General features: G+C 35.5%; 1 protein-coding gene across 1 annotated transcript in view; it reads right to left on the reverse strand.

Moving 5' to 3' along the window:
- Positions 1–23,253, reverse strand: part of ITGBL1 (integrin subunit beta like 1) — a 140,865-nt gene that overhangs the window by 63,559 nt on the left and 54,053 nt on the right. The window contains 6 exon segments of the mRNA XM_032678606.1: positions 4,654–4,746; positions 4,749–4,799; positions 8,990–9,130; positions 11,535–11,675; positions 14,669–14,791; positions 17,340–17,486. Of these exon segments, the coding sequence (XP_032534497.1) occupies positions 4,654–4,746; positions 4,749–4,799; positions 8,990–9,130; positions 11,535–11,675; positions 14,669–14,791; positions 17,340–17,486 (696 nt within the window).

Consider the following 23,253-nt stretch of genomic DNA (forward strand, 5'->3'; position numbering starts at 1 on the left):
TTTGAGGAAAACTTATATAAAAACCTCACAGTATTTAATATTAAAAATTGTGTCACTGAATCATTAAAAAAAAAAAGTAATGTTAGGTTAACATTCTCTTTTCCATTTATGATTACCTGTGAAAGTAAAATATAGAGTATAAATTAAGAACCTTACCAAAATTAAGGTAAAATTAGGTAATTAGGTAAAATTAAGGTAAATGAAGTTCAAAGATGGAAACATTGAGTCCCTCAGATTGATATGAAAAGTATCATTTTGCCATGATTTTTGTGTTAATATTATATAATTTTAAATCATTTTTTTAACAAACCCACATTATTCTAAGTCTCTAATGCAAATATATCCAGATCCCAACCTTTTTTTTTTTATGAGGAATTTAAAAGATTTGGTTTTTTATTTGATTTGGGTATAGTTTTTTTAGGTTTTTTTGTGGTTCGCCTTCTGTAATTATTATTGGAGTTTTTAAAGACTTAAGCTAAACCATTGCAAGTTTCACAGCACTCCTTATCAGAAAAATTTGAAAAATGTACAAAACCTAAAATGGCCAGGCAAAGCTTTAAAGGACTATTTATTTAGTGCTTTCTAGGGCAGCATGTTTTTTGTTGGTTTTTTTAATACTGCTTAAATGCAGGATTATCCCATTTGGAAGTCTTAACATTTCAACAAGAAAATACCATCTAGGAAATAAAACTTTTGTTAATCTTGGGAACAGAGTATTGTAACTGAAGTTTGAAACTCCTCCTGAAAATCTGAGTGCATGTCATAATTTAGATAGAGACTGTAGAAAGATATTATAGCAGTTCTATCTTTCTCTGTCTGCACGTTTTGGCTATCTACATGGCATTAAAAATCCTAAAAATGCTTTGTCCTTCAGTGTCTTTATCCAAGACCATAAAAGTGATTGCAGAAGAGTGCATCAGCTGACACAACTGCTGTTAACTAATCTAGAAACAAAAGGTACAGATGAACTGAAAACATTCTTCAAGGAAACACAATACATGGCAAAGTCATAAAAAGTCATGCATCTGCATCTCTGGGCATTCTGTACTTGATACATGAACTGCTTTACTGAAAGACCCCATTAAATAAGACTGTTAAGTACTCAAGTCCTTTGGCAGTACAGTGGATTTGTGACCTGTACAAGGACTTGCTGTCCTTGTGTCATAGCCAGGAGAAAAATAATACAAGGTTGTTGCCATAACAATAATGTTCAAATAGAAAAGGTAACATTTTGTACTGGGTTTCTGTGGTTGGGTTTTGGTAGTGGAGGGGTGAGGCCTACAGGGGTGGCTTCTGTTAGAAGCTGCTGGAAGTTTCCCCTGGCTGGTGGAGCCAACGCCAGCTGGCTCCAGAACAGTCTTCCTGCCTCTGGCCAAGGCCAAGCCAATTAAGAATGATAGTAACGCCTCTGTGATAATATATTTAAGAATGGAAAGTTATTGCACAGATGAAAATTCCAGCCAGGGAAAAGAGGAGTGAAAACCTGGGAACAACAATGTAGACACCAAGGTCAGTGCAGAAGGAGGGGCAGGAGGTGCTCCAGGCGCCATAGCTGAGGCCCCTGCAGCCCGTGGTGCAGACCATGGTGGAGCAGCTGTGCCCCTGCAGCCCATGGAGGACCATCAGGGTGCAGAGACTCACCTGTAGCCTGTGGTGGAGCCCACGCTGGAGTGAGTGGATAACCACAGGAGGCTGTGACTCTATGGGAGGCCCAAGATGGAGCAGGGTCCTGCCAGGGATATGCAGTCCATGGATAGAGGAGCCCACGCCGGAACGTGTTTTTCCTGGGTAGGACTTGTGGCCCCTGTGGGGGACCCACGTCGGTACAGCTCATTCATGAAGGACTGCACCCATGGAGAAGTGACCCACGGGATAGCAGTTTGTGAAGAACTGTTGCCTGTGGGATGAACTCATGCCAAAGAGGTTTGTGAAGGACTATCTCCTGTGGGAGGGACCTCAAGGGAGCAGGGGAAGGACTCCTCTCCCTGAGCAGCGGCAGAAACAACAACTGAGCGTAACCTCCATTCCCTGTCTCCCTTCACCACTGGGGGGGAGGAGGTAGAACTTGGAAGGAAGAAGGGGAGAGGGAAAGGTGCTTTTAAGATTATTTTATTTCTCACTTTTTTGCTCTGATCCTGTCAGTAATAAATTTAAGTAATATCCCCACTTTGTGTCTGTTTTGCCTGTGATCAGTAACTGACCTCTCCCAGTTCTTAACTCATGAATACTTTGCTGGTTTTTTTCTCTCCTGTGTCCAGTTGCAGAGGGGAGGGAGAGAGTGGCTTTAGTGGGTATCTGGCATCCAGCCGGGGTCAACCTACTACACACTTCCATTTCCTTTCAGGACTTTCCTTTTCTTGTCACACAATCCTCTTTATGGATGTCAGAAAAATTGGAGCTGGTGTTAAAAGTACATGGTTTTTTGCATGTACTTTTGCATGAAGACTTGAAAGAGGTTGTGCTTGATTGAAAATGTTTATTTTGTTTCATTTTCTTGTTTCACACTTCTGCACATGAAAAGCTATAATGACAAGTAGTTGGATTTTCCAATGGGAACAAAGAATTTAAATGTGCATGTCCAGTGGCAGTTTTTCATAGGAACTAAATGCTAATAGGAAGTAAAACTAATCACTTCAGCAAGGCAGCAACTTTCTTACATTTTGTATTATATCCAAAGTATAATGGAGGAAAGGGAAATCCAGTGTAAAAAAAAATACACTATTCAGTAAAACACAGATGAGTAGACTAAAATATCTTTTCTCCTTTTCTCTCTTGATTTCCTAAACAAAATTGTTCATAAAACTAAAACAAGACACTACTTTCCATTTTAAAATTACAGTTTTCATGGAAATCTTTTTTCAAAAGTGGAATGCAGAATCTCTCATTCTTTTGTTATAGCAGCTGTCCATCATGCTATGTCCTAAATCCATATTTGTGCCTTTTGCACTCTTCAAAAACCTTGGTGATCTCTTTGTGTTTGGAAGTCAAAGTTCAGTGAAAGCCACTATCAATTAAGCCTTTTGTTCCAACAGAAGCTGCTTGTACTTTTTTTGAAAATTTTGACTGACAGATCACTCAGTCAAATGAATTCACCTGAAAGGGACTTATTTCAGTGCTAATATCTCAACAGAAAAACACTGCCAGCATTAATAAGTGTTTTTCAGAAAGTCAAAAGGATAGAATTATTGACATGAATTTTGAAATCTTAAAATTACTCTTTTCATTATATTTAATTTAAAAAATCAAAATTTAAAATATAAGTATTTTAAATATAAAATAGAACACATATGCTCCATAACTGACTGTATATTTATTCACATTAAACTTCATTTTATGACTCCAAATTCTCAACATACACAACTTCTAGTGAAGCAGATGAAAGAAGAGACATTCAGCATCCAATGACAACAGAAAACAGTGAGCCAGTATTAAAAAAAACTTAAAATAAAATAAATCAAAAGTCAATCTTCATTTCTGTTAGTTGTCATTCTTGCAATTAAGAACAATAAAATGTAATTAATTCTCTACAGATGCTCATTTTTCACCTAACTCATAGCCAAAAATTCTGTTGAAAATTCTTAACAATAAAAGAGAGATCTCACTGAAAACTGTAGCTTAATTAAGAAAAAAATAAACGACAAGCAACAATATTGTTAACACACAGTTCTTTTAAGATACTGATAATGCTGCATTTACTAAGTTATGACCTGCTATACATTTACAGGGGGAGAAAAGAACAATTACCACAGAGCTAACCTGGGTGGACAACCTACAATTTTTGACTAAGTAGATATTGCAAATGAACTGACATTTAGGGTCAAATGCAATAAATCAAGAGTAGCTTTAGACCTTTCCCAGAAAATACTTAAGTGGTCAGAATTCATAACAACTTCAATTACCAACTGAATAACAACTCCTACCAATTCATAACAACTTACCAATTACCAATACTCTCTCATATTTCCTTTTCTTTTTTCTCTCTGCAGAAAACCACATTTCACACAGGGACAGATGAAAATTAGCAAGTCCATTTCCTTTTGAGAAAAATTTCCTTTTGCTTGCATTTCAAGTGTATGTATCACTTAGTATACTTTTTTAGTCAAAACTTTGGTAAAGGCTACAGTGTGACAAAGAAATGTGTCACATGTCACATTTCTCAAATGAAAAGCCAGTGGCCAACTAGCAAACTGTGCTGAAGCACAGCTGCATCTTATAGAGTCAGTCTTGTACTCAATCACGCAGTTTCTTAGGCAGAGTAAATCCAGTCCTTATCACAATGGTGCCACAACATTTTACACAGGCTGAAAATGTCATGCTGCTTTTGTAGCAAAGAGTACATAGGATACATTCATATTTTTAATGTGTCATTAGTAAAGACTTAGCTGCAGCAATTTTCAAAGCATCCTTGAAAACCTCCAGAACAACTATTGATATGTAAAATAAAACACAAAGCAGAAGATGACAGGCAAAATAGGTGACCTTTCTGATTCTTCTCCTCCCTTCTCCTAACTCACAAGTTATGCATGTGAGATTCATGCACAATGAGCCAAGAAGGTACACATTTTTCAGTACCAGTAATGCTGGACATCATTAAAATTCTTTTAATGGAAGTACATTTAAAGAGCATGAAAATTCTTTCAGAAATATTTTTACCTCTTCCAGAGCAAAGTAAATTAGAATTTCCTTGGCATCTCTTAGCGCTTTCCTCAACTGACAATGGACAAGAACGTGGATGCTCACACTTTTCCCAGTCCATCCTTCTTTACAGTCACATCTTCCACAATTACACTGTCCATGACCTTGAATAAAATTAAGATTAACCTTCATTCTGATGAGGTAGTAAACTGTCATAATTAAATGAACTTTATCAAAGTTGTGGCTTCATTCAATAATTAGAGCAGCAAAAAATTCAATTATTTCACCCTATCTATGTTTTTTTTCCCCCCGAAAATAGCACTGCTCTCCCGTTCCATTTGAGCCGTATTTCTTTTTTCTTTTCTTCTTAAGGCATGTTTTGCCATTCAGCACATGATCTACATGCAAACGGGTGGAATAGAGATTACAAATACACATTTCACCATTGCTTGGAAAAGTAGGGTGTCATAAGGCACTGTTTCATTTACCTTTATGTTCTTCTTTTTCTACCACAGTTGCAGCATAATCTCTATGAAATATACCAATACCATCTTTTATCTACTTGCAATCAATGTGATCTCCCAGAGACAAACAATGTCCCATCAATTCCAAGTCTCAAACCAGTGCCTTCTACTAAAAACTGATGTATAAATAATAAAATATTGGACATAATCAATTCTCATTTCAATAGGGCAGTTAGATATGATTTTTGGTATCTCATTGGCTAACTTGACTGTTCCTGAGCCTGCCTATTTCCTCTATGAATGCAAACATATCCAGACCAAGAAAAAACAAGAAAATTGCTCTTCTCCCTCTTTATGCTCTTTGCCTAAAGCAGTGAGATTCTGGCAATACAAAATATTTCTTGAACACTGAGGAAAGTTTGAGAATCAGCAAAAACATTCCCTGCCACAAAATCAAATATTTTCATGACCTCTGACAGCAGGTTAGAACTCTCACAATTTTCACATAGTCATCATTCATTGGATACAGGACCAAAGCATTGCTTCAATGTCCACTTCTCTATCCATGTTCTTCATGAAAACATAGCAACAGAGATTTTATATTTCTTTCTAACCATATTTGCATTTTAAGAACAGCTTGTACCCATTTATCAGTTCAAAAGGAGAAAATGGGAGGAAGCAAGCATTCTGAGTCATCAGAGTAATTCCCAGAATATGTCTTAACATTAACTTTAAAGAATAACGTTTCTTTACATTAGTTATTTGTTTTCCTTGAAAAGCATTAAAGTCTTCCTCTTGTTTAGAGGATAGGTTTAGATAAGATATTGGGAAGAAAATCTTTTCTGGGTGGGTGGTGAGGCTCTGGAACAGGTTGACCAGAGAATCTGTGGATGACCCATCCCTGAAAGTGTTCAAGGCCAGGTTGGATGGGGCTTGGAGCAACCTGGTCTAGTGGAAGGCGTCCCTGCCATGGCTGGGGTTGGAACTAGATGATTTTTAAGGTTCCTTCTGACACAAAACATTCTGTGATTCCATGATTCTGTAGTTTGCTTTCATGTGTACCTGCAAACAGGTTGCGAATTGGAGCTATGTTCCCTAATCCAGATAGATACTTGTGACAGGATTATGTTCTTTCATACAATAATTTCTTTACTAGAGTCACAGCAAAGGAGCTAATGAGATGTGTGAATGTATGAATTTCCTTGTGGAAGCCTTTTTTCTTTTGGTGTCAAGTCATGAAAACTATTATCTCTTTAAACGAAGAGAATCACTTTAATGTTGAGAACACTTCTGAAAGAAAATAATTCATTAACATACTGAATAGCACTTCAGGTGTTAAAAAAAGGACTCTAGTTGCCAATACGATGTACTGTGAATTGACAGTCTCCTCAAGTCATATGAAACTTCTGGAGGAAGCTGCTCTTGTGTGATGTTAAATTCTCACAGCAGGGCTGTCAATTCCTGTCATTCATAGTTTATGAAATAAACATAGCATTTCATTCAGTTACAGTAAAACTCTTTGCATGAAAACCTGACTTTCTATCATTTCAATATGCTACTCAGGACAATGTGATTTCCTGTCTATAGCTATTAGATAGGCAGAATAAGACAAGAAAATTTCGTATCATCTCTGTTTCATGAAGGTTTTAAGAGAGATGGATTATTTTCTCTAATCTGACTAATCCCTCTTGGATTCATCCCAAACCAATTTACAAATAATTGTGAGGAAAATGAGGATATTTTGCAGACACACGTAATGTATGCACACTTTGTGCAGCAAGTAAGTTGTCCAATTACAATTCTACTATTAAATCTTTGGTTTAATTGCAGATTCTGCCTGTCTACCACAATAAACCAAAATTAATACTTGTGCCTCTTATCTATTTCTGAAATAGGACTAAGCAGCAGGACTGGAAGACATTGTTCACATTTCTTCATGTGAAAATGGATTTTTTTGCACAATGTATATTTGGATGGCCAGCTAAGGCTAAATTAGGCTTTTCTAAAATATAATGAATAGGGAATGGATAAAAATAATTACCACTAAAATTTGTGATGACTAGATGGAAAAATTAAGTTATACTTCAACATGGGTTTTAGTTATACTAAACAAGCCATATGAGTCCCTCATTTTGTATGTCTTCTCATACAGTTTTGCTCATTTACAGTTATATCAGTATAAAGAACACTGTATCATTCCTTAATCCAGTGTCAAATGGCAATATCTTTCCCCCAGCTCATTTGTAACTGCCTTACTTACCCTGTGCTTTCTTACAACCATTACCATTCTGGGCAGCAGCAGCTGCAATGACAATAATATCCAGAAAAGGAAGAGTTCAAGTATCAGTGTTTCAGTTATGCAGCATTAGCTGTAGATGCCACAGCTTTGCTTCAATTTAATTAGGTTTGAAACTCTTGTGTTCACCCTTAACTACAGAACACATTTATCAGGTTGATTTGTAGCTCTGTATTCCTCAGCTGATGCTGATATTTTGATCAGTCCCGAACTGCTAAAAACATTGACAGTAACACAATGATGCATTCAAAAATTGACAACATCCCAAAGTCAGTCTTCCTGCTGCTCTCATGACTGCAGTTCCTCATCCTTCCAGATCTTTCATTAAATAAACCTATATAACATTTGCAAGTGGCTAAAACGGTAACTAGTGAATTAATTCACTGAAGGTTTTCAGAATAGCCTCTTTCTTTTTTTCCTTATTTTATTAGCTAATAATTCACCAATATTTATTTAAAAAACCCTAACACAACAGTTGAAAAAAAATCCACTTTTTTAACAGTAAAAGAAAAAGCTGAAAATTTTATGTATCATATTGGTTTCTGCTTTCTCTGTTACAGACAGCTCCTGTGATCTTTCAATGATGGATCCTTCATTCTCGTAATAGAGGGAGAATATACCACATCACTAGTTTCCTTGATGTGACTGCATTCTTCCTGTTATTAATTAGGCCAGATAAGATTTTTGCAGGATGCATTCAAGCTGGCAACCTCTAATGTGTCAAGTCCCTTTGAAATCACTCATTTGTTTTTGCAGAGTTCCTGTGTGTAAAAATTGCATGCCGCATATTGATCAAAGTCCTTCTCTCTTACCTGGTATTAGCATCTTTATTAGTAACTATACAAAATTGTATGCAAGGTCTCACTCAGTGTCTCAGCTTTTGTTAGTTGATACGTGGAACATTCATCTAAATACACTGAAAAGCTTGGATGGATGAATGGATGGATGGATGGTATTAACTGATTTGAACATAATGCTCTGAAGCACAAGTAGAAGAAAAAGGAAGGTAGAAGTGTCTAAGATGTACAGTCAGTATTGTGCAGCTGGGCCACACATTCATATTTTCCATATATTGATGCTCTACTTGTTCTCATGTCATTTTGTATTTTCAGGGTACTGTTTTTTGTTAACTCCTTAATTTACTTTTCCTTGAATTTCTGTTTCCTGATTATTCTCTCCCTGTTGTATAACATGAAATAACAAATACAATTCAATCTAACAAACTTTCAAATTCAAATTTCCCCAAGAAAGGTTATATCCATATTTTAATGTTTCAACCATTATCCAATTTATGCTAGGTTACACTGAATGCAAGAGTATTAGAAGAGAGATGGACATTTAAAAGTATTTAATATTTACAGAATTTTGTTAAATGGCATAGAAAATAATTACAGAATTATGTCTTTTAATTTAAAAAATCCACTCTGAACCCTCTCCTTCTCCCCCAAAAAACACAAGAAAAAACAACTAAAGTTTGGTATATTTTTTAAGATAGAAAAATGAGAACTGGAGCCCTAGAGAAGAGGGAGATCAGACCAGTTGAGTGCTCTCTTTATAAAACTACACTTAAGTCCCTATTATATAAAATCCTTACCTGAACAGAAGTCATCAGAATATCTATCATACACTGCTTTGCAGTTTCTTTCATCACACTCACAAGTATCTCCATGAATATCTCCCCAGTCACCAGTTGGGTCTACATCATGGCATGTGCATTCCCCACATACACATGTGCCTAAGAAAGAGAAAAAAAATACACAGAGAAAGAAGATTAACAGAGCAATTTAAAGTAATAGTAGTTTGATTACAGGAATTTACACTTGTGAATTTTCAGCTCTCACAGGAATGCAGTTTAAAAGCTGCAAGTGTTAATCATGAGCGTGTGTTCATCTTCTATGATTTGAAACCTTCTATGATTAGTTAGTAGCAATACTTTATACAAACAAATTGGCTTTCTGTTCAAGTTTCTTTTTGCTGTTTGAGCCTTGTTAGGAATCAACAGAAAAATGTAGTGCACAGAACAGTCCTAAATCTTTGACATCAACAGTAATTTGCCCTGACAGTAATGACAATAAAAATCAATTCTGTTTAAATGAGTTGGGCTTGGGCACAATAGATAATTAATAGTTGTTAAAGCATAAATATTAAGACTACAATGGAATACAAATTCTAATCCAGTTGAAAATGTCTAGGAGGTCATTCTTTACCTAAGAAGAACTGCAGCACAGATCTATCTGAACAGGATATTTATCCACTTTTCCCAAGTCAATATTCAGGGCCACACCCAGTTGTTTACAATAAGAAGAAAAGTGAAATATGACAGAAATACAAATTTGGCACAATCCTATTAATATACTGAGAACACTTAGGAAAATCAGAACAACAACAAAAAAACGCAGTTTCCTTCTTCAGAAATACAAATATGCTTCAAGACCACAGATTCACTACTTTTTCTGAGATGCCAGCAGGTCCTTAGAAGCAGCCTGACCTTACTGATGCATGCAGCTCATTTCCTGCAAAGGAGCTCCACCTTTTGCTACTCTGACAACACCTTTGTCATCTTATTCAGATTACTTTAAACAATATAATGCATTTGAGGACAACAATACATATAGATATGAGCACTTGCTCTAAAAGGGTAAGGTCTACACAATTGTGTATGCATGACATTTAAATGAAGTAGGAAACGCTAAAGCCACCAAGGGTGGCTCAAGAAATTTGCACCTGGTTTTTTTATATGTTCACAATTCAGTGACATTACTGAAGAAGAAAAAATCCAAACCAACCAACAAACAAAAAACCAAAAAGCAAACACCTCCAGAGGGTGATTAATCCCCCCAGAAACAACTTCAAAGTGAACTTGGATCAGCTGTCCTGGATATCAAAGTGCAAAACACCATTTCTCCAAAGTTTAAAAATCTAAACGTTCACATCTGGTCTCAGCTGGTTGACTAGACAGTTGTGGGGGGAAGGAGAGAGACAATTTATGCAACTTAGCACTGAAGGAGGGTAGACAGCAAGGTTAATCCCAATAGTTGATTTTTACAAGTGTCAAGATTGACAAGATGAACTGCACTTATACAGCAAGGTGTATAAACACTAAAACCTGGGTAGAGTAGGACTAAATGGAGCAGAAATACTATGTTCGAAAGCAACTTCATGTCATAGAAGTCTACAAATATTTTATGAAAATAAAATCACAAATACATGAAAAGCTAAAGATATAGAAGTATTCCACAAATGTACCTTTGTATAGGAGGTTGTAAGTACCCAGAATACCAGCTATACTACTCACTCAATTCCTCCAGCTGTTATAATCACACGATACAATTTCAAATCTTAACAAATCTTGCTTTGACAAATTCTTTGACAAGAAATTACTTTCTTAGTGAAAAGAAAGTATCTGATCTGAAGCTACTTTGATTATTATTTCCAGAACTACACAAAAATTTTATGTTAAAGTCACAAGACTAAATGGACCTACATGATCTCTGTATTTCTCTTCTCATAATTATGAAAAGAGAATTTTCTAAATTCTCTCAGGATAATTTGATGTTTGCAGTACAGCAGGTTTTGTCAGTAGAGATGTGACTTTTGCTTATGTTCTACTGTAATATTTCTGGACTATTGCCAAAAAAATCCTTCATATTTTTTAACTCTTTGTTCAATGAAGCCAAACACAGCAGCTAGTGAAAAACAACTTTATTTTATGCCCTTTTTTTTTTCCAAAATGGCAAAATTAGACAGAAGTGTATGGTAAAATTCAAATTCCAGAACTCTGTGCAAATAAAACACCAGGTAGTTAGAAATACTGTGTGAAGTCTACCTTCCTCACCATTGTTACTGAACACTTCACAGGGTTTTTTTTACTACAAATTATCCTGCTCAGTCTTACTACAAAAGTAAAAGATGAGACCAACCTAGGTTTGCTTAATCAAGAAATGGATGTGGATCTGTTTAAGTTTATACTTAAACACAGGTATCTGCCCACTCACTTGGAAATGTATATCCAGACCTGAAATAGGTGAGAACAAACTAGAAACTATCAGCAAACACAGTGTCATATTGTAGCAAATGCATAGAGCAAAATAAAAGCAAGTTATATAAATATGCATAGAAGGACCGTGCGAATGACACACCTCTGTTGCTGCAGATTTTGCCATCTGGAGATGTGCATCTCTTCTTGATCTCCCAGGGGGTGATGTCACACTGGAATTCACATTTATCTCCATGCCAACCAGCCTCACAGTAACAGTTTCCACAGTAACACTTTCCATGGCCTTAAGCCAAAACAAATTTTATACAGTGAGAAAAAGGCAAGTTTTTAAAAGGCATTAACAATTTAACTGTTTTGATCTTTTCTTTTAAAAACTTCTAGAGCTAGACTCAGAATAGAAACAATTTATAGACCATATATGACTACATAAAATAAGACAAAGGATATCTCAATTATAGTTTTCTCTGCTGCTTTAGAACAGGTTTTCATTTAATCACAGATTAAATCTAATCAATAACCACTAATTATCATCAACATTTTTATATTTGTAAGCTCAATTTTGAAACTTTATAGATCAACTTGGAAGATGGTAAGAGTAACAGTTAAAATTTAAGCACAGCTTTACATATTAAGGTAGGACAGAAGTGCCCATCATACTCAGCATGTCTAAGAAAGCATTGTATGTTCTTGGCTCCTCAGATAGTTCCAGAAAGGGGACCTTGATTTATTACACACTGCCTACACTGTGTATGGCTACTCTTCTTACCTGTTAAGAAGATTTTAGAACACAAATAAAACAGTTCATTAAAAATAATTTTTAGCAAAACAAATCTTTCAGATGTTCATTTAACAAATAATACATATCTCAAAAAAGATACTTTCATCAACTGAGACTTGATGAAACCAGCTCTTGAACATTATGATCTACTAAGGTACTTGTGCCATGTGCTTCAGTGGCTCAAAGAATTCAAACTAAGTAGCTGCAACTCTTACTAGTCTTAAAGCCATAAATTAATTCTTTACTACAAGGATCAAGTCAGGATCTTGTTCTTCCTTCACTTAAGCTTAGTAGATCTGGTCATCTCTATGAAAATCAACTCAATACATATTTTTAACTATCAAGATTGCAAATTGTTGAATAAAATTTTTTCCTGTTTTTGCAACTACATGTGTAATTTTCATTACAATTGTTTGGTTACATGTCAAAACCAATTATTTTAATTAGAGAATTAAGCAGCAAAGACAATCTAAAATAATTCTTATTACCAAAAGGTTGGTTTTGAACAGTGGGCAAGAAATAAAAGGGAAAATGGTGAAGGAGTAAATAAATTTAATATACTGGCAGTTTTTACAGATTAAAATATCAGAACTTCATGCTTCATTCACACTTTTATACTCCTCAAATAAATATGAATTAAATGATAAAATTTGCCACTATCACTTTCTCTTGACAGAAGAAAAAAATCATTCAATGAGAGCCAAAAAGTCTTACAAAAAGAAAATAAAGATGGGGATCAGAATTTAAATTGCTTGAAACCAGGATACTTTATTAAAAATAAGCTGTAACTTGATTCCAAAATTTATGTAACCTTTGATAAAAAATGATGCAGACAACTGACTGATAGAAATCCAACTGAGGCCGGAAAAGCTTAACACATCTTTGCAACTTTGCTCTACCTAAGAACTGATTTGCAGTTCTAAAAAATGCAGTGCCCTTTTGCAAAAATAAAAATGCATGTTATCTATATCTCAGCATGACATTGTATGCTTTCCCAGGATAAAATCCCAGCTCCCAGTTGATGAAATTATGTACCTTTGATCTTCAGTTCACATACTGTCCATTTTTTCTGCATAAAACCTGGTTCAACATATGGTTTTGTACTGTAGAGGTTTGTTAGAAAGCAAAGTAAAATGTAACACTCATAGCCTACCTGCATAACCTATTCAGCTGACAATATAACCCAGCCAAGTCAAGCAAACCACTAGTTTAGACCTTATACTTTAGAAGACTCCAAATCTTGAATGAGGTATCATGACTTTTATGCTGATCAATCACCAACTGCAGAGACTTGAATCTACCCACAGTTTGTCCTTTTTTATCAGCATACTTTGATTTCTCCATACACATAAAACTAGTTTTTCACAGAGATGCATCTGGCCTTTTCTGGAATATGGAATGATTGGATGAAAGAAAGGGAAATAAAAACTAAGAAAAACTTAATATAAACCAGCAGTAAAACAGGTGGGGGAAAAATACAGACAAAAATAGTGGAAAGAGAATTTACTGGAACCAAACAAATGATAAATTTTTTTAACATATTTGGTACCATATGTAATTGTTGCAAGATCCTATGCAAAAAAGAAAGTTCTTTTTGCCTTCAAAGGCACTTAAATTAATAGAATTTATTTTGCTCTTTGTGTAAGGAAAAGACAGGGAAAGCTATTTTACACAAGTACTCTCTCTCTTTTTATACACAGACACATGATTAGATGTGAATAGTCTAAGAGCAGATCAGAACACTTGTATGCATACGGACACAGTATGCATGTGTATGGCTTGGACAGTATTTGTAGCACCTTCCAGCTCAAGAGCAAGCCTCCCTAGCAATGTAGGCAACAGCATTTATAATGCCATAAATGGTGTGTGTTGAAAATTTAGTTGCCCAGTTCCTACTTTATGCTGAAATGAAAACACAGTTTGAATTTTCATTGTGTTTCTATCTATCAGCAGAGTTCATTCCATCTGATTTTCTTATCTTTCCTATCACAGATGATTTTTTTTTCATTCATTCATCCCTTTCTCTCTTTATCTCCTGAATTGCTTTTTTCTCATCTTACATTTATTCTTGCTATTTTTAATTTTTATTTTCTTTTCAAAATTCTTAATAATCTATTTTTTGTTTTGCTTTGTTTTGTTTTCTCCTATATCCTCCGTCCTGCTCTCATTTGTGCCACAAAGCATTCACATTTCTTGTATTGTACTGAAGACAGACACAGTGAGCTATGAATTACCTTAGTGAATTATCTTATGCAATCCTCTTTGCAGTTCTTCCAAAAAAAGGATGATGTCACAGGATTTATTCATTCTTTAACCTTATGCTTAGCTCATTTTTGTATCTGAAATTTCCACTAACAATTTGAAAACTAAATTCTTGTAAATACAGTTAATTTTATTTTAAGTCATGCATTCAGTAAAGTTATTTTTAGAACCACAAAATTAAATTACAACAGCCTGTATTAATTTTCACTATTTTTTGCACTCATTAAAATACATACCTGTACAAATCTCTCCTGTTTCATCATCTACGCATTCTCTGTCATCACATTCACAAAATTTGCCGTACACCAGTCCATTTCCTTCTGGGTTTGCACATTTACACCTGCCACACTGACACGTGCCTGTAAACATTTAAGACAGTACTCAGTAACTGCAGTTTACAGAAAGAGCTTCATTAGTCCATCAGAGATAGTACATATTTTATGTCTGAGAAGGCTGAAATCTTAAGATCATCCAATCAAATAAAGACAGACACAGAAACAATCCATATCATCAAAAAGTCTAATCTTAGCTGTAATGAAATACAACATTCATGTGCTTTGGAAGGGTAGAGTTGTTTTTTCCCACACCATAAACCACAAAAGAAAACTTTCGGACATAATGAAAAGCCAGAGTGCTCAGACAAGGTAAAGGAGGGAAATGGGTTTGTAAACAGATCTCTTATATTGCCTTTGGTCTGGTCCCACAGTTATTTCTTGGTCTTTTAAACAGGGTTGCCCCCTCACCTCAGTGGCTGCCTCTCTCCATGACATGCCCTCCCAAACAGGAAAAGTTCATTTTCTTGGTCCTAGGGAAAGAAGAATCCCCCTTTTTTCCTCAAAGGGTTTATCTGACCCAAGCTCATAAATAAACATATTAATGAGTTATACAGTCAAAAAACGGGCAAAAAAACATTAAAATCATGTTAGAAACAAAAGCATTACCATGCTGGTCATATAAGACATCCCTTTTCTCTACCTCTCTCACCTTTATTAAAATTGTAAGGCTAGGAATTTTATGCAATAACATGTTATTGGGGCCCTGTGGTCAGTAGGTTTGCACAAGTTGTTTCAGCAGTCAATGACATCACTATGACAGAAGATATGAATTTTTTTAAAAAATTAACTTCACAAGATTCATATTTCTCATGTTACACCCACACATATTTTAGAAAACATGGTTGTTGACATCAAATTGACTCCAAAATAGAACTTTTATACTGATATTACACAACTAGTTTGCAGAAACCAGTTTATATTTTACCCCTACAAGTACAACACAACTTTTACTAAACATATTAATTTAAATAACAGAAATATTAGGCCCTGAGACAGACATTCAAAAAAATATTTGCAAGAGCTAATATAATAAGATAATAATAATAATACAACTGATAATACAACATAAATAACCTACAGAACTCAAATTATTTGCTATAATTAGGAAACAAATACAAATCAAAATTTTAAGAAAACTGTCATGTTTACAGATAATCCCCATTCTGACAAACTATTAGGAACAGTTGAGTCAGAAAAGTGAAATTTTAGATGGATCCTGATTGATTAATGAAAAGTATTACAATAAATAATTACTTGTGTGATTGCAGAGGACTGTTTTTGTAACAATGCATGTCATCCATTCCCATCTTTTATTGGCAATTAAAAAACAGAGCTCAGACTCGAAGATCAATGCTAGTCATAGATCAAAAGGTAATCCCACAAAGAGAAAATACGTATGACTACAGCCAAAGTTACCCCAAATCCCTTAGCCAGTCTCATCAGCATTCCTGTCCTGTTTAATATCCATTTCTAGCCAAGGAAAAAAAGAGGTTTTTTTAAGAACTTTGACTAATAACAGTGAACTATACTTATTTTTGAGAGTCAGTTTCTCATTTAGCTATCTCTCATCTGTCTCTCAATTGTGAGTTTCATATAATCTATATTATTGTCATAAATGAAATGTATCATTTACTCAGCATGCCACACGCTAGAAGTTTTATGTTAAATTGGCTTCACATCCTGCTGTGAGAGCTAACTTCTCTGTAACAAGGCCCACAAATCCTTTGGGTTCTTTGCTCATGTCAGCAGCTAACTTGTGAGAAATTTTGTTGTATGAAAATGTATGGACCCAGAGAGAAATTAAAGGCCAGGAATAGTGAGCAGAAGTGGGGTTGTTGAAACATTCATTCAGAGATCAATATCATGGAAAAACTGGAAGGCAATTTCTGGTCTCAAACCTTGACTGGTGGTAAATGCTCTTCAAAATTCTACTATTCTGCACTGAAGTCTTCTAAACGTTGTTTGGTTTTCTGACTTTTTGGGGGGAGGTTGTTGGGTTTGTTTTTGGTTTTTTTAAGGAAAGGACTCCCTATTTTAATTAGGATGGTTATTAAATTAAACAATTAGAGAAAAAAATGTTACCAAATCAGAAAATTGAAAATGAAAGTACCCTTTTAAAATGAGTCAGAAGGTTTTCTACAACTGATTTTAAGAATCACTGTTACAATTCAAAAGTGTCTCAAAAAAATTGTACAGCTTATAAATGCCCCAGAAAGATATTTGCAAATGCCATTTTTGCATGCTGCAAACACAAACATGAATAAGAAATTGCATCACTTCTTGAGTTAATGCCATTACCACAACACTTAGATGAGCAAAATACATGACACAGCTGCAGTTTCACCAACCTAAAACAGCTATGGATAGAGTACTAAACTAGGTATTCTGAATCAGTGTACATTATATGCATAGAAATAGGTCTATAGGAAAATGAAACACTTTAGTATGCATACAGTTATTTCTCAGTCTTTTGAAACATACTCTACGAAATTGTTAGAAAAGAAATTACGATGATTCTCAAGATAACACTGTGAGAGTATCAAACCATCAAAAGCAACAAAAGACATCTTACCTGCACCAGAACAGATGATATCTTGAGAATTCTTGCACATTTCATTGCTTTTTCTCCGTGTAAGATTGCAAGTAGTTGGATACTGACAGGCTTCACCATACCAGCCTTCATCACATTTGCACTTCCCACAGTCACACTTTCCATGTCCTAGCAAAGAAAGGAAAGAGTGTGTCAAGTCCTTTTTCTTTTTTCATTCAGAAAGTGATATTTTCTTATCCAGCTTTCAAAATAGACTCCATCGATTCCGTTTTTAAATCATCATGACTAACGGATTAACTTAACATAGTTCACATGCAATTAAAAACAGAAGGGAGATGAATCAAGACAGCCAACATGGCTCCACCAAGGACAAGTCCTGCCTACAATGGAGTGACTAAATCAGTGGACAAAGGAAGGACTACTGGTGTCATTTATCTCAACTTCCGTAAAACCTTTGACACAGTCCATCCCAATATCTTTCTCTCTAAATCAGAGAAAGATGGATTGGATGGGTGGACTGTTAGGTGGGTAAAGAATCGGTCGGACAGTTGCATCCCGAGGGTAGTGGTAAATGGCTCAGAGTCCCAATGGACATCAGTGACAAGTGGTGTCCCTCAGGGGTCTGAACTGGGGCCAGTGTTAGTTAATATCTTCATCAATGATGTAGATAAAGGGATCGAATGCACCTTCAGCAAATTTGCTGATGACACCAAGCTTAATGGTGTGGTCAACACACCTGAAGGATGGGATGCCATACAAAGGGACCTGGACAAGCTTGAGAAGTGGACCCATGGGAATCACATGGAGTTTAACAAGACCAAGTGCGAGGTCCTGCACCTGGCTTGGGGCAACCCCCAGTATCAATACAGGCTGGTGATGAACAGATCAAGAGCAGCTCTGCTGAGAAGAACTTGGGATTGCTTTAAAAGCAGTATGGCCAGCAAGTTGAGGGATGGGATTCTGCCCCTCTACTCCACTCTTGTGGGACCACACTTGGTGTGCTGCAAACCAGCTCTGGGGGTCTCCAGCACAGGAAAGACATCGACCTGTTGGAGTAAGGTCAGAGAAGGGCCACCAAGATCATTGGATGCACTTCTCCTAGGAGGAAAGGCTGAGAGAATTGGAATTGTTCAACCTGGAGAAGAGAAGGCTTTAGGATGACCTGAAGGGAGCCTACAAGAAAGGTGGAGACTTTTTACAAGGGCATGTATTGATAGGACAAGGGGCAATGACTTTGAAAGAGAGTAGGTTTAGATTAGATATTAAGAAAAAATATTTTTCTGTCAGCGTGTTGAGGAACCGGCACAGATTGCCCAGAGAAGTTGTGGCTGCCCTGTTCCTGGAAGCATTCAAGGCCAAGCTCGACGGGGCTCTGATCACCCTGGTCTAGTGAAAAGTGTACCTGCCCATGGCAGGGGGGTTTGGACTAGATGATCTTTGAGGGTCCCTTCCAACCCAAACTTCCAGGTGAAATTACTATCACTTAGTTCTTTAGCATTCCTTTACAATTTTAGGTAGTAAATGTGAAAACTATTGCACATCTTTAAACTAGATTATTCAATTTTAAAATAAATACCATTTGAATATATTTCTGATTGACTGAAGAAGATTCTCATCCAATCGCTACATCTCAAAAGTAGAATCTTATTGCAGTCTATTTTAAATGTGTCTGTTGCTGCAGTCAGAGTCATCTGCCTGAAAAATACAAGCCCAGTCTGCAGCCAGTAAGAAAGAATTTAAATAACTATTGTAAAAAAAAAGACAATTTAATTACAAAAAGGAGTATCTTTTGTTGTTCAATAAACTTGTGTTGATTTCCAAGATGGGCCGAAGACAAGATACAGGTTCAATAGCTGAAAAAAACATGAATCAAAAACATATGAGAGAACTGCGTTACTCCTTGTTTTAAAATGGGAGTTGCCACCATTAAAACTTGCTGAATACTCTCTGTTGGTAAAGGACAATTAAAAATAAGTAGGTTATAAAATATAGAATAAAGAATAGAATAAGAATAGAATAAAGATCTACTCTTGTGATTACTCTGCTTCACTGACAGGAGAAAACACAAGCCATTCCAGAAAATGGTAAATCCTAGGTAGCCTTACAAAAACTAAGACAAAATATAACCATTTTCCATTCTTTTAAAAATACTTATCACTATGACTTGCATTCCTCTATGGTAGGAACTCTTGTGATTTAGCAGTTGATGCCATCCTGGTGAAGAAAAGATACTCTAATAAAAAGAGGACTCATTTTCCCATTCCCATGTCTAAATGACAAAGACAGAAGCCACTGTATATCAGTTAGTACCAATGGTCCAGCAGCATTAACCTCTCTCAGCACTAATCTAACGTATGATGTATAAAGGAAAAAAAATAATTTCATTTCAAATGCATAGTCTGTTTAAAGAAAAATGAAAAAGACCTCCATGAGAGTAGTTATACAGAGCAGTTTCTGGCTTATTAATAAGAAAAATGCAAAGAAATTAAACTGAGAGAATTAGTGGAAGATCCTTGCATACAACTGAAAGAAACTATCAGGAATTTAACTCATATAATTTGTAAGATTGCATGTGTGATTTCACCTTTACCATCTCCTAAAATATACTAATTGTGCCATTTGGATTTTTTGTTTAATTTTAAAGCAATGGCAATATTCTGACTGAAAATTTTTGTGAGAGGACTCTCTATTGAGTGTAGAAGGCCATAGAACTGCCTTCATAGTTTGAGTAACTCACTGCATCTTCCTTGTCACATAGATGATGCAGTACATTGGCAGGTCAGTTTAACATAGTAATCCTCTTGCTTTTTTCCCACATCCCCGTGTACCAATATGGCCTCCTCAGGGCAAAAATATTGATGTGATGAAGTATAATACCAAGTATGTGATAAGCTGTAAGAAAATTAGAGAAAGCACAAAAGTTTCTATATTGGTTTCAGATTCTTTTCAGAAAGGTTTTAGTAGGGTCCCATTGGTTTATATAAATTTCTGCATTAATTTAATATGTAAATAATTATGATAGTAAGTAAGCAGTTAAAATCACTATGAAAAATATGAGGCGAGATTGCAAATTCCCAGAAAATAAATTCCATCAATAAGGGGTAGACCCAGGTATGTGAGAATGAGAAACACAACACAAGAAAAGTGAGGTACAAGACCTTACTGAATAGTTGGTCAAGAAAGCTGTATCTCAATGTGATGACACATTCATTCCATTTTTTAAAATGTCTGTAACACAAATAAATGCTAAACATAAATAAATCAGAATTTCACTTTAAAACATCCGAAAATAAGGAAATAATGAAGACTGAAAAAAGTGTAAGAATTCCTATAAGGAAAAGACTGGCTGTGGACTGTGAAAAACTTGTGTCTTCAAGCATGTGGAAAAACCTTTTATAACAAAGGACTCCATTTCTAACTAGATGAGCAGTCACCTCAGAGAGTATATCTGGACTATGCCGAAAGCTTGTAGGGTGGAACATGAAACTAATATGCAAGGAAAACTGTCAGATGTCAGAAAATATATGAAGAAAGTGAGAACAGAAAATGTTAGGCAGGGGCAGATCTTGCAAAACTGCAAGTACTAAAAGGTACTTCGTCATCCAAATAAAAAGAAAATGGGAAAAAGAGTTTCTTCACCAAGCAGCAAAAAACCAGTTAAGATTAAAGACAATTTACAGGCAGTCCAAAACAAAATTAATATGGGGATGTTGACTACTAGTAGCAAACGCAGTGTGGCTAATGATATGCTCTGTGGAAATGAAAATTACTCATCTAAGAGGAGAAGAAAACAAAGACATAAAATTGTTTTTAAGGAAATGTCTAGACCAAGAGGGCAAGATCCCATAATCTCCACTTGAGAATACTAAAAATCCTTGTACATAAAAGGACAGTTTAACAACAAAGACTTTTAATTAATCTACCAGGGTGGCAATCAAATATCTGAAAAATAAAAACTAGCTTTTTTTCCTTATAAGAAAAAGGAATGTACATGATCCAGGCAACATAAAACCAAGGATTTGAAACAAATTATGAAGCATTGCACAGCCAGAGGCATTGAGATAATGAAAATAGAGTATAATGAATAACAGTTTTAACCCAAAGTAGACTATCATTATGCTAAATTAACCTGACATATGTCTTTATAAGATAATCAATATTTTAAGAAAACAAACACAGGAAATCTAGATAATATGAACATATATATTGGATGAAATACCACTCAGGAAAACCAAAATTATTTTGGATAAGGTGCTCTAGAAATGTAAAAGAATCACAACATAGTTTAAAGGAAGGAAACAATATTAGGAACAAAAGGAATATTACTGGGATAGGAGATTACTGGTAATGTTTCAAATGATGTTTTTGGAACTGTATATGTTTTACTGGTACTGATACAAAAATTCAGAGTATGCCAATGACATTTGCCAAAGACATGAATCTGTAAACCCTCGGTAAAAAGGTGAAGATGGAAGACCATACAAAATTAACTGGATGGACAGCCTGAAGGACTGAACTAGTAAAAGGATTGAAACTGGAAATACAAAGCACAGTAGGGGCAAGGAAATTATGCCATAGGCTAATATGTCCCTAGTTGGAAATAACAAGAAAAGTCTGGGTGTACATTCATGTCAGCTCTGGAAAGATGGCTTAAAAGAGTCTAAGATGTACCCATTGAAAATATATCATTAGGGACAGGAAACAGTAACAAACCTGGATTTGAAATGATATGATGCACACAATCTATGTAACATAGTAATGGACCCAGTTAATTCTGGAAATTTGCCATTAGATCTCTAAACCTCAGAAGACTGAGTCAAGTTTTCTAGTGAAAACACTGGTAAAATTGTAGCTACTTCCAAAGTTGCAATGGTTTGGGAATTAAAACATCTCAGATGAAAGATGGTAATTTAAACTACAACCACTTGGCTGTGATCACATACCTTTGTCCTTAGACTCTTAAATTCATCCTAAGTGCATTCTAAAAACATTTTTCTATGACATATCTGAATATCCATAGGTTCAAGAGCAAAGACATAAAGGTAAAATCTCTGACAAAAAGTTCTGAATTCATATCTGAATTATATGTATTCAGGGCATCAGTTCGGAAGCCTGCTTTTGCTGTGATCTGCCTGTAATCCATCATGAGAGACAAGCACTTCTGCAGAGTGACTCAGGTCCTGAGTGGGCTGAACAGTCCTCAGAGGCTGGCTCTCTTTCTTCATTAGATTACTTGGAAGCTGGGACTCTGAAGTTTGGTGCATCACTAGACTTGTTTGAGTGCAAATAGAGATTCATTCGTTTATTTTCATTTACTTCGCTTATCTATAAAATAATCTAAGTCAGGTTTTAAATATTCTGACACAGTTTGAATAAGAAAGGAGAAGGATATCAGCTTAAGTCCATCAGTTTATCAAAACAATTATATTACATAATTATTAGATAAAGCAGGAATTAAATTTGAAATTGTTTCCATTTCTATGTGTGTACAGAAATTGCAGCATTCAGCAGTGCTTTTGTTATTTGTGTGCATCTCACTGGAAAAGATTCTCTCCACCTTTGTACCAGTTTTGGTTAACTTTTTTTATTAATTACTAATGTTCACTGAAAGCTCTACTACTATAATGGGTTTGTTACTCTCCCTGAAAAGGAAACGGAAATAGGATAGGTCATTTGATGTGTATTTTACCAATAAGATATTCCATACCACATTACGTCAGCTCAGATATAAAATAGATGGGAAGGAAGCAAGTGGCCCCTTCTCTTCCAGATAGCTGAGCGGAGCGGTTGGACAGTTCCTTTCGGGGGAGAAGAGTGTTGGTTGCGGGGAAGTATCTATTTTCAGTTCTTCTCTGCCTGTATAGTGTTTATAACATCTTCCCTCTTTGTGTAAATATAAACACCCTTTCTTAGCAGCTTCAGTTCCGTAGGGTTT

Source organism: Chiroxiphia lanceolata, chromosome 2, assembly GCF_009829145.1.
Source record: "Chiroxiphia lanceolata isolate bChiLan1 chromosome 2, bChiLan1.pri, whole genome shotgun sequence".
Lineage (NCBI taxonomy): Eukaryota > Metazoa > Chordata > Aves > Passeriformes > Pipridae > Chiroxiphia > Chiroxiphia lanceolata.